Source organism: Artibeus jamaicensis, unplaced genomic scaffold (assembly GCF_021234435.1).
Source record: "Artibeus jamaicensis isolate MK-2021 breed Jamaican fruit bat unplaced genomic scaffold, CSHL_Jam_final scaffold_537, whole genome shotgun sequence".
In the NCBI taxonomy this organism is placed as follows: Eukaryota; Metazoa; Chordata; class Mammalia; order Chiroptera; family Phyllostomidae; genus Artibeus; species Artibeus jamaicensis.
In genome coordinates, this window is record NW_026522047.1 from 38,298,668 (window position 1) to 38,311,735 (window position 13,068).

Consider the following 13,068-nt stretch of genomic DNA (forward strand, 5'->3'; position numbering starts at 1 on the left):
CCAAATTCTGCCTCAGCCCAGGCTCAGCTGACTCTCTCCTCACCTCCCAGGAAGCTGGCCAGTGGCCCTTCAGGTCCAGCTCTGAACTGACCTACTTCCTGAATCAGCTCCAACCTGCTTCTGCACCCCCACCCCACCCCCCGCATCACTGCAGTTGTGGAAAATACATTTACCCACAATACAAAGCATGTCATTTCTCTTGGAATAGGCTAGAGATTTCTGGTTTACCAGTAGCAATTTACTTTCTGTCATTTAACATATTGTCACAGTCTACGAATGTGCAGAAACTGGCCAGACTCTACAGCATCCGGTCCTCAATGGGTGTATGGAAATAGGCCCTGAAGGTGCCCAAGAAAACAACTCCACTAAAAAAAATGATTAGTACTTTGATCACATACAAATGTATCTTAAGTGATAAAAGTGCAGGAAGTTGCAACTGGGCAAGACCACAGAGTGTTCCCATTCCCTGATCTCACGTACAAGGAAGCTGACGCCCCAGCGGGCCTAAGTTACTAGCTTAAGGCTCGAAGCTAGAGTGGGGGCTGGAGCTTAGGGTTTTAGGCCTGGGGTGTTGAAGAGAAAAGCACATGACTTGGAGTCAGAAGCTCCAGGTTCAAAACTAGGCTCTGTCAGACTAGAAGAGAGAATCAGTTACTTTGCAAAGGGAGACAAGGGCTGGTTACAAGAGGGAACATGGTTTTAGGTGATAGAAGGACTGAGAGGAGCAAGAGACATTTGTCAGGCAGGTGGAAGGAAAGTGAGGAATGTCAAGTGCGGTGTATCATACAACGCAGGTGCTCAATAAGCAGGTATCCAGTGACTAAATGCATGATGGGGTGGTGGGATAGTGAGCAGCACTTCCCCTTTTTTCGTCCCTGGTTGCTCTGATCTCTCCCACGATTCCTTGCACCCTGGTAGGCTCCCAATTCAGTCCCTCAGCACCAGAGGCACAATCCCTCTTACAGGCAGGAAAGGGAATGCGGAGACAAGTGGGACCCCCACAGACGTGTTGTCCTGGTGACTCCTGAGCCTTTCTGTGGCCCACCTCGGACCTGACTCTGACTTTGGCCAGCCCAGTCAGTATACTCTGATTGGGAAATTGGGTGGGGTCCCTTTCATAAAATTCCCTTTCCTGTGGGCTGTGCCATCCTAACAGAATGACCACCCTTTCTTGTGCAGAACGGAATCACGGAGAAGGTGAAGGGCAGTATCGCCACCATGCTGACCCTTGCTTCACCCCAGGGGGATGGTCTCTACAAGGAGCTTGCAGGTAAATCACAACATCTTTGCATAAGGGGAGGACCTTGCAGACCTCCCCCACCCCAGGTGCGGTGGCTCCTTAGTGGATTTAAATAAATTAACTTCGGAGGAATTTCCAGGGGCAGGAATAAAGATGATGATGACAATTATAACTCCCCCACCCTTTGCTGAGCACCCGACGGAGACCAAGCATCGTATGCTGGCTTTGTGCGCAATCTCATCGAATCTGCACATTAGCCCTCGGGGTAGATGGTACTGTTCCATTTTGCAGATGCAGAAATAGAGACTTGGATGACAGAATGTGCCCAAAGATCCACAGCTGGAAAACGGCAGATTCAAATCCATAACTCTGCCTGCTGACAGTGTGGATTCACCCAACAAGTAATTACAGCCCCTCTCCGTGTGCCGAGCAGCGCTCTAGGTGTTGAAGATATAGCAGTGACCAACGCAGACAGACACCTCTGCTCACAGAGCTTACAGCCCAGTAGTCGGGGGGCAGGCAGTAAGCCAAACCTTAGACAAAAATATGAGGCGTGCCGAAGGATGGTAAATGCTACGAAGAAAAATAAAGCAGGAGAGCGCCCTCTCTCAAGGGAGAGGCCGCCCTTTTGTTCCTGTGAGGCCTTCATGTGATGAGATGAGGAGCAAATCTGCTTTACTCAAGGCTGACCAATGTCAGTGTAAATTTCATCCAAAAACACGCAGAAACAGCCAGAATAATGTTTGACCACCTACCTGGGCACCACCGCCCGGGCAAGTTAATGTAAAAGAACCACGAGGTATCTTTGCAGGTGGGGGGCGAAAACCCAAGGTGCACAGCAGGGCAAATTCACTGAGAATGGGGACTGCTGGGAGGGGAGGGACAGGGATGGAGAGGAGTGCCTGGACGGGACCTAGGGCACGTCATCACAGGGTGTGCATTGCATGTCCTTTACCAAGCCCCTGGAAGGCCCAATGAGGGCCCAGACCTGAGTTATGGGTAGGTTTAGTCATTTGCCGGTGACCGCTGTGCTGAGAGAAGCCACTTGCTCTTACCTTCTTGCTCAAGGAAAGAGCAAGAAGGCCGGGTGTGACCAGTCTATTTACGAAACAAAACGGTTGGACGCTCTGATCCTTACCCTTCATTCTGGATCTCCCATTCTGGGACAAGTGACTCAGGTCATAACATGCTTCTCAGGGGACTTGTTTTCTGGGGACATCTCTGAGAAGGATGCTGACTCCCGGTGATGCTTTCTGCCCCTCCGTAGACGTCAGAAGTGAGTACAAGGAGATGGAGAAGCTGCACAGAAGCCTGAGGGAGGTTGCCGAGAACGCGGTGCTGCGGCGGGGCATGCAAGACTTCCTCCTGAGAGTGTCCCCCAGCAAAGTGGGCCCCCCCAAAGCATGCATTTGATTCCTGGGGCTCAGCACCAAGGGGATGAGAAACCACTGGGGAGCCAAATAGTGAGAATTACTTCTGTCTTGTAAAATCTAATAAAAAACGTCTCCCAAGTGTTTGGGCTTTATATGTAATATAAAACTCAGTATGATTGTTACTTGTGTCATAAGTGGATTACTGAGAAACATCAATTCATTTTTATTCCATCGCCCAAAGGAGTCATCTTGAGTCCCTGATGGGGTTCTGAAGGGTTAGGGATAAGAAACTTGTGTTTCTCATATCTAAACATATCTAAACATCAGAAAGCTTACATATAGTGGGGAAAAAACATTGCAAAATAAAGCCATGGGGATTCCACTTTATTTACCACTTTAATACTGATGAGACTTTTGGGTAAGGAGGTAACATTGTGTCATGGAAACAACACGGTGTGGAGAGCCGGCCAGGCAGGGGACCAGCCCCATCAGTTCCCAGGGCGATAGTTACAGACCGGGCTTCTCAAGCATTTTGACCTCAGGGCACCATACAACCAAGCATGCACTTAACATACACTTACATGCACTTACAATCCGAATGGGTCGTGCCTATTGATATTTACCGTGTTCACAGCTAAAACATATCAAAATTGTAAATAATTATTTACTAATCCATTTAAATGTAATGATAATCAACCTATTATATGTTAATATAAATACCGTTTTTATGAAAAAAACTGTAGACCTAAATTTAGTGACAAGAATGACATGATTTTACACTTTTTCCAATCTTTTAAAGAATATACTTTATTGGTGATCTACCGTAGTTGTCCCATTCCCCCCTTCACTCCCCTCCACCCTGCATACCCCCCACCCGCATTTCCCCCCACCTTTAGTTCATGTCCATGGGTTGTACATACAAGTTCTTTGGCTTCTATATTTCCTATACTATTCTTACCCTCCCCCTTCCTATCTTCTACCTGCCACCTATGCTATTCTCTGTATCTTTTCCCCCTCTCCCCTTCCCACTCCCCTATTGATAACCCTCCATGTGATCTCCATTTCTGTGGTTCTATTCCTGTTTTAGTTGTTTGCTTAGTTTGCTTTTGTTTTTGTTTTAGGTATGTTTGTTAATGATTGTGAATTTGCTGTCATTTTACTGTTCATATGTTTTATCTTCTTTTTCTTAGATAAATACCTTTAACATTTCATGTAATACAGGCTTGGTGATGATGAACTCCTTTAATTTGGCCTTATCTGAGAAGCACTTTATCTGGCCTAGAATGGATTCTAAATGAAAGCTTAGATGGACAGAGCAATCTTGGATGTTGGTCCTTACCTTTCTTGACTTGGAATACTTCTTTCCAGCCCCTTCTTGCCTGTAAGGTCTCTTTTGAGAAATCCGCTGACAGTCTGATGGGAACTCCTTTGTAGGTGACTGTCCCCTTATCTCTTGCTGCTCCTAGGATTCTTTAATAGCCTTCTTGAATATTTTCTGAATATTCTTTGATCTGACAGAATTGACAAGTGGTAGTTTCTTAAAAGTTAGTTGCAGTATGAAATCTTAAACCATACTGGTGAACTTCTAAAAATATTCTGTCACATTAAAATTCATTTTTATCTCATACTTCCAATGCATGATTTTGTGGCATCGTCATTCTGAAAATATTTTTCATTGAATTAAGCAGGTCTTCAAAATTGTTGACACATTTCATTTATAATAACAAAAACATCACATTTGTTGATATCTTTACCAACTTCATCAAGAAAGCCTTGAATTATTGGGAGTGTGCCAAGTTCATGGTGGAGAATACAAGTTTTACAAAATTTCATTTTTCCCCAGAAGCTTAGCTTATCATTGGCAACAAATACTGTCAGTTGTTTTCTCCTAAGTTATACATCATTCTGTTCATTTTCGAGAAAACCTTCGCCGTGTAACTAAGTGTGATTGACCATAGTTTGTCCATCAATAGTTATTTTAAGCAGAAACAACGTTCTAGGGGAAAGAAATGGCAAGCCCAGCTCGCAGCTCAATCTTACAAATGCCTTTCCTTGCAATGCTGAAAGTGGTATAAATGAATGGGTCAGCAATTTATGGAACTAATATACTGTGTCACTAAGAATATCCTTAAGTAAAACTACCTTTTTAAGTGCAAGGGCACAGTAAAAATACAGTAGTTACCAGTATATTCAGTGCCACTGCCTTGGTTTGTGCTGAAGTGCAAGTGCGTCACCCCCCTTTGTGTTTAGACCTTTAGTACAAGGGTCAATGTGGTAAAAAAGAGAAACAACACTGTAATATTATCATAAAAATAGTTTGACCCAGCAGACCTCCAGGAGCATTTCGAGCACCACACGTTGAGACCTGCTGTCTTCGACAAATTATTTGAACTCTCTGAGCTTTTGGTTATTTCTCTTTAAATGGTGGTAATGGTCGTACCTGCCCTGGCACTACTGGGGCTGTCAGATTACAGAAGTGCACACAAGATATAGACACGTAGCACCTAATAGCACTGGACGGATGGTGATTATCTGGGGGCAGGAGCGAAGTAACGTGGTTTGATGGCTTCTTTGTTGGGGGACGCAGGTGCTGATCCCGCCGCGGTCCGGTGCGAACAGGACCTTTGGCGGTTCTGCAGCACAGTCGTTTCTTCATGGAGTGAGTGAGGGTGTGCCCTGCCTTCCTCGTGGGGCCGAAGCTGTCCTAGAGCAGAGCTGTTGTGCACCCACCTAGTAGGTTTAAACACAAGCTTCGGAAGAATCAAACGGCTTTCAGGTATTTACAGAACCCTCTGCAGAACAGCATCAGGGCACAAATTCACTTCTAAGGCACTTAGAACATACACCAGGACAGAGCATAGCCTGAGCCACGAAAACAAGTCTTAACGGATTTAGAAGCATTGAAATCATACACCCTCTGTCCTCTGACTGTATTGAAATTAAAGTAGAAATCAATACCAGAAAGAAATCTGGAAAATCTCCAGGTATTTGAGAAGTAAACAACACACTTCTAAATAACCCATAGGCCCAATGCAGGCTGTGGACTGACATCTTGTTGGGTTTATAGCTCTCTCCCCTAAACCTTAGTTTTGCCCAGATGAAATTACCTTGTTGCTGTTGTGAGCCATGGCATTAACTTCAGCCAAAGCATAAAAGGTTAGTGAGAGCCGGTGCGGGCATTCGGGCTGCTCACTAATTTCCCGAAGGATGTAACCAAGGGCTGTCTGCCTCGGCCCAGAGGCCGGCAGAGCGGAACACATGGGGAAGATGCTGGGGTAGAGTTTTGAGTCCTGGAAAGAGGCCTCAGGCTGATACTAACATGAACCCAGGAGAGAAGCTCAGCACGGATGCCAGAATGAAAGAAAACGCTTAAATACCGAGGGTGGAATCAAGGGGCACAGGCGATTTTTCAGGAGGTGGATGTCAGGAGCTGGGTCCTTTCATTCTGTTTCCATGGGCTCCATCGCAGCTTCTAAGTCACAGCAGATCCATCTGCCCAGGGAAGGGAGGACTGGCTAGAGTTCGGCAGGGGGCTCCTGTAAGAGACAGTAAGGCTGGGGTTCGGGGCACACCTGGATTCTGGAGGAGACCGGAAGAGAAGGTAAGCTGCTCAGAAGACTGTGAGGTCGGCAGGGAACACAATGCTGTCTTTTTTTAAAAATTATTGATTGATTTTTAGAGAGAGAGACAGAGAGAGAGAGAGAAACACCACTTACTGATGCATTCATTCACTTGTTGATTCTTCTATGTGCCCTGACCGGGGACTGAACCCACAGCCTTGGCTTATCAGGACAGCGCTCTAGCCTGGGCAATACTGTGTGTTTTGAAACAAACTTTAAATGCTTGTACAGTAGTCTAATGGATAGATGTACTATCACTTACTTTAGTAATGATAGGTGTTATATCATTAGCCTGTTGTTGGACATTTTGATGGGGCTGTTTTCTCCGTTATAAATAACATCATGGAGAACATTCTTATGCAGACCTCTCTGTTCCTGTGTTGCAGACCCTGTCCAGCAGAGTCCGCCTGTTGTGGTTTACGATGAGAATCAATCCACAGGTGACAACAACCCTGTGTGGAAAAAGGGAACAGGCACGACTACTCTCTCAAGGGGAGAGTGCCTACGGTGCCTCGGCCACTCCCTCAAGAGGGGAGCGCCCTGACCCCTGCCTGGACAGGCTTTTATTGTCTTCCTTGGGTCTTACATCAGAGAAAGATGTATTATCTATCACACAGAGCATTATTATCTACATTCTAGGTACAATCAAGGAAACAGAAATAGCCTGCAGAGGGGGATGGCAAGGAGCTCCTTAGCTCTGTCCTTGGGAGAGCTCACACGGGTTTTGGGAGTTACCTTGAGGATAAACAATGTACATTTGTTGCTTTAGACCAGGGTGAGGGAGTTTTACAAGAGCAAGCCACACAATCTGTACGCATTTTCTAGGCCTGATTCCCACGGGAAAACTCGGTTGGAAGGTCTGGCTCCTGCCACCACTTTGCATCTGTAGGTTTTCCATGCAGAGCCGAGTCACATCTGCCAGGCCAAGACAAACCGTCCCCTACATTCCTGGCTCTGACTTTTTTCTTTAGGTGAAATTTTAAGAATTACTTGACAGGATCTGAGTGTACAGCATCTTGAAGTCTCAAACTGTTTTCCAGAAGCCCTCTCCATTTACTGGCAGGGACAAGAATTCCCATGACACCTTTTCATTGATCTATTTTTTTAACCAAAATGGTGAGTAGGATCACATTGTTAGCATTACTGTCTTGTACTGCTTGGATTGTTACTGCTGCTAGAATATTTTTTTGTGTTGATTTGAATTTCTTCTATTTGCATTGTCCTTTCGTGATCTTTGATAGTTGGGCGTTTCCCATCAGTTCATGACAATCAGGGGGATAAACAGTCATGGAAGGAGACTTGACCTGGGCTGGTGAACACGCAGTACAACATACAGATGATGTGTTACAGAGATGTACACCTGAAACCTGTATAATTTTATTAGCCAATGTCACCCCAATAAATTCAATTAACAAATTTTTAGAAAGTTTTTTTAAAAAAAGAGTTGCAACCTTGCAAATTCCGTGAGCAAGCACACTTCTTCGAAGTAAGTGTTGTTGTCGTTCTTGTTATTATTATTTTTAGACCCAACAGCACTGTCCCGTCTCATACAAGCAGGGCTCACTCTCAGACTCCATTTCCGGGCCTGGCTCTGCCCGGGTGCCTCTCCGCCTTCAGTTCTGGGCTGGCATCACTAAAGCCGCCACTGGAGTGGAGACGGGCCCTGGTGAACCCATCTCAGCCCAACGGTGCCAACTGACGGTGACTTTTTCTCTCCCCAGAGCTCTTCCTTTGGAGACGCCACATGCACCCTCCACAATTACGATACAGTTGTCATAAGTGTAACGGGTTCACTCAATAGTGGTGCATTTAATAGTTTAACTCATTAAAACAATTAAGTTGAGCCAGTGATCTCTACTGCTTACGAAAGTGGAGAAATGATCATTTTAGACTGCATACCCCCACATTTATTTTTAGAAATAAAAACCTGTCTGTGCTAAATGACAAAAGGGAGCATGTCGTTTGCGAAGCACTTCGTCATCTGACCATGCGGATGAAAACGAGCGCAGCAGCATCTCCCTGCCCGGAGACAACGGAGAGGAGACCATCCCTTTGTCTGAAAGTGTATCCCACGCGCAGTCAGTGCCGGCAGCTGGCCTTTGGTTCTTCTCTCTCACATGTCTCCGCATTCCTAACAGGTTGCCCAGAACAGGATAAATTCAGGCCAGTTTATTTTCTTCAACCTGAGTAATGTCCTAATTCACTTACCTCCCCTTTTCCCAGCCACTCAGTTTAATCTGATTAGGGACAAAGAGAAAATTGATGATGATCCATGAAATCCAGTGAGACTGTGTTCTAGATACCCTCCGTGATAAAGCCACTCTGCATCCCTCTGTTTTCAAATCTTGCCGCATAGTCTCTATAAAAGGTTTTTCACTTATTCCCCCCACCCTCCGGAAGAAACATGGAATATTGCTGCAGGAAAGGGGACAAGTTATGCGACTGTGAATTTTGTGTTTTGGCCTCACGGGGAGCAAAAGGCAGATTTCGCCTGGAGCTAAAAGACTGAAAAAGGCTGATGACCGCCATCTGGAAGACACAGTTCGAGGCAGTGGATTCTCATACTCTCCTCTCTCCTCCCCCCACCTCTCTCAGATCAAAACCTATAGTAGCAAGAAGTTTTTGACAAGCTGGTAGAGTTGCTGAAACTATGGCTCCACCTGTGTCAGAAAGCTGAGGGTCATTAAATGTTCCTACTCAAGCCCAGAGCAGGCAGAGCGAACACTAGGGGGCGGTAATGGATGACGGTGAAGGTGTTCTGAGGCATGCGTTTCTCTACATGGGGACTCTTCCTGGGACTCTTCAGTGTTTGTTGCTTTGATAACGGCTGGGTCCTCTGAGGCCACCCACCCGGAAGGGTAAGTTTCTCCAGGTGAAAATGCACACACCTTAGTGCTGCTTGCTCCTGCCGTCTGTATAATACTGCCAATCCCTTCCTTTCAGAGTGGGGGGAGTTGGGTTGTCCTGAAAACAAGTGCACGTTTAGAGGTCTCCGTTGTTTACTCCCGGATGCGGTGAGGGTCCACGCTCGGAACTTTGCGTGTGCATGTGCAAGCAACCGGAAAGTCTTGTCTAAAGTCAGGTTCTAGTCTGGCAGGCCTGCACCTGGGATGGTGGCGCCGCCTTGCAGAAGGCTCCCAGGGGCCTATGCATCATTCCCCAGGGAGCGAAGGTAGAGGTAAAATCAAGAGCTCTGGCCACAGGTCCTGCCCCTCTGCCTGGGTTGCCCTGCACAGGTTACCTGACCTCTTCGGGCACAGCCCCTCACCTGTTACTAACATGAGGTGATCATGTGTCACTAAACTCATTCTCTCACATTCCATCTCTCACGTTCTAAGAGACTAACTTGAAGTTGGTCAAAGGGGTAGAGCATGCGTTCCAGACGACAAAGAGCCTGGAAGACGAATGGAAAGGAACAGCAGGGATCAGTGCCGCGCAGCTCCCAGGGGGCCGCTGTCGGCAAACACGGTGAGAACAGCGCTGCTGGATTCCCTAGTAGTGTGCGGTGCAGCGGCCCTGGGGTACCTCCCAGGCACACTTCCTTGTCTGTGCACTCGTATATTCACTGAACTGTTGAGTTCCTGCAAAAGTCCGTTCCATGTAGAATACATTGGCAATTCTAAAAGGACTGCTGTGTGCTGGAGGGATGGACACCCCTGCAAACAGCCCGCTAACAGCAGGTCCCCTAACTCCCAGAGAGGTACTCTCCCCTTCCATCAGAAAAGATGAGACACAACAGGACCTGGTGCATGGAGGGGAGAGCTTCAGAGTGACTTCACACTGTTCGAATGTGGGCCAAACTGTGCTGGTTTTTGCGTGCTTGAATGTGCTAAACCTAATGCTGGAATGTAAACACCACAGGGGCCTGGGAGGCTGCTGGGGCTCAGAGAGGCCAAGGGTGTGGGCCTGGCATGTTGACACCTGGATGCTCGGGCTTCCACCCCTCGGCAGAGTGCCTCTGGTCTCTGGAGATACTGCCACCCAGCTCAAAGGTCAGTCACACAGTAGAACAGGCTTAGTGCATGTTCAGACTCAGGGATGAGGCTGGAGAGAAGATCCCTCAAAGAAAACTGAGAAACTAGACCTCGTTCCCCGGGAGGATGGCTTCTAAAGGAGGGATCCTTAAATCAAACCCGCAGCCAGAGAGCATCAGAACTGGAAGGGACTGCACAGTCCACCTTGAAGAATCTCTGGTCTAAGATGCACAAGCTGGGCTCTGAGGGGAGTGTGGAGGGAGATGAGGATGAAGGGGCTTTTTCTTTCCATCTGCTGCGGCAGTGGATGGCAAGGAAGGTGACCAAATGGAGAGTCACCTGTGCTCACAGATACGGCGCCTGCTGGCACGCTGGCTGCCCCTGGGGACACAACACATGGGCACGTGAAGGCTCTGAGACAACGGGGTTGTTACTGTTCATGAGCAGTTTTCCTAGCTCAGGTTCTGGCTCCAGCTGAGATCTGGGTCCTTGGCGGCTTTCCTCCTCCACCCATTCAAGCAACTGGGAGAGCTTGCAGAGAAAGACATATTTATGTGCAAATTCCTGGTGGACATGGTCGGCCCTGCGAGGGGCACGGTGGCAGGTGTATGGCAGAGAGCTGGCGTGTGCTGGGAAGTGGCCGAATGCACCCGTCCAGAGGAGGAGAGATGACCTAGGGCACGTGCTGGTCCTCCTTTCCCCTTCAGCCCCCAGAACCCTGGCAGACTCTCCAAACAGAAGGCTAAATGTGATAAAACAATGAGAAAAAACCCTTAAAGACAAACACCAGGGGTTTCCTAGTAAAGCAGCCCATCCAGATCACCCCACACAGCAAACCCATGTCCACAGAGCTTTGAAATAGCTTTTCTAGTCCTTTGGTCTTAAATATAAAGAGATAACCAAGACTATGGAGAAAATTCTCTACCATAAAAGGACCAAAACAAACAGACTATAAGAAACTTAGAGGAAACAGAGACAACTGCAGGGAGAAGAAAACAATTTAAATATTAGTGATATCTTCAGGAAGATGCCTGAATATATTGCATCCATGAGACAAAAAAAAAAAGTGCTATCATGAAAAATTATCCAGAATGAGAGAGTCCTGGAAATTAAAAATATATAGTTGGATTTTTTTAAATTAAAAGGAACATTTGAAAGATATATTCAAGGAAATGTCCCCAAAAATAGGACCCCCCCCAAAAAAAAGAGAGAGAGAAAGAGAGAGAGAGAGAGAAGCTGGAAAAGAAAGCTAGAAAAATTAGAAAATTTGTCTGGGAAGTCCAACATCTAAATCACAAGAATTTGGGGTGGGGGGGAGGGGAAGCGAGCAAGAAAAAGAAAAGGAAATCATGAAGAGGATAAATTTAAGAAAATTTCCCAGATTTATAGAACCTGAGATTTTGGATTAGAAGGTCTACTGAGTACCTAGGACGATGGGTGAAAACTGACCTACACCAGTGCTCATTTTTGTCAAATTTGGAAACGGTACACAGAAGATTTCAAACACTCCTGGAGAAGGAGAGAAGATCTTATATAAAGGTCAGAAACAAGAATGGTGGGGGACTTTATTACACGGAAACTAGGAGACAACAGTAGAATGCCTTCCAAATTTGGAGGGGAAACTACCTGAAATCTAGAATTTTATACTCAGACAAACTATCCACCAAGGGTGAGGGTAAAAGTAAAGATATTTCAGACATGCAAGGTCATTGTAAATGTATTCACCATGAATGGGCTCCATCCAAATGAGGAAGCAAGTTCAGAAAGAAGGCAGCATGGTAAGAAAGCAGAGGCTCCAACCCAAGACAGGATTGAGGTGAAGAAATGTCGCTACATAACAGGCATGAGCTCAGTGTAGAGAGCAGATGATCCAGTACCAAGCAGATCAGATCTGGGGGAGATGTCTGCGGAAACATAAACTGAGAGACTACCCGATGCATTTGACTGCGTCCAGAGGAGATGGAGGCCAATGGTGCAGGGGCAGGGGACTGGAGAAAGCCAGTGATAACTAGAAGACTACAGAAGCAGAAAAATAAGACCATTAATAACTCTAGGGAAACAAAGTGTTGTAGAAGAAAACACACTGTGTGTCTGGCTGTGAACAGTATTTCTATCATCTTAATAAATCAAACTGAAAGAATGATCAAAACAAAAGCATGATAGAGCTGTATGAGGAGGGGAGGGAGAGGAATGTGCATGAAGCGTGAGATGAAGTCAATTCTTTCCTCCTTGGTAGAAAGTGGCTAATGCACAAAACTCAAGAAGTAGCAGCACAATAGTATCCTTTAGAAATGGGGGCATGAATATCGAAAGGAACCACTGAAGGATGGAAATGGGTGCCTATGGATATCGGGTATGGGGATGAGAGGTTAGCAAGTTGTTGCTCTCATAACAAGCCTTGCAGAACGATTTGATTATTTTTAAAGATTATTAAAATATATGTATATCTTTGATAAATATAAAATCTAAATTAAAGGAGAAAATTTACATTTTGCATTAGTCATGGTATATGGCCAGTGCTTCAGGGAAAAAATATTGTATCACTTTATATTCTGATTCATTCTTTCCCTTCCTCTCCCTCCTCTCTCCCCCTCCATCTCTTTTTCCATTTATTGTCTTCTGTTTTATCTTCATCATTCTTTCTCAATTTATCTTTATCTTTTTTTCCTTTTCTTACTTTCTGGCATAGTATGCAGCCAAAATAGCTTTACTATTACTTATTTATTGACTATAATGTTTCCTGTTCTTAGTTCTCAATATTAAAATCATGCATGGAATGTTCTTTCTTTCTCCCCACCAAAGCAATCTAAGAAGCAAAATTAGTTGTAAGCGATTTTTTACCAAGGTGGAGAAACTTTTCC

General features: G+C 45.8%; 1 protein-coding gene across 2 annotated transcripts in view; it reads left to right on the forward strand.

Annotated features, from left to right (window-relative positions):
- The window catches only part of NUGGC (nuclear GTPase, germinal center associated), a 43,799-nt gene extending 41,045 nt beyond the window's left edge, over positions 1-2,754 (forward strand). For both annotated transcript variants that reach the window (XM_053658596.1, XM_053658597.1), the window contains 2 exons: positions 1,180-1,270; positions 2,508-2,754. In XM_053658596.1, coding sequence (XP_053514571.1) covers positions 1,180-1,270; positions 2,508-2,653 — 237 coding nt within the window. In that variant the 3' untranslated portion in view covers positions 2,654-2,754. The remainder of the gene's footprint in view (positions 1-1,179; positions 1,271-2,507) is intronic.
- The last annotated feature ends 10,314 nt before the right edge of the window (positions 2,755-13,068 follow it).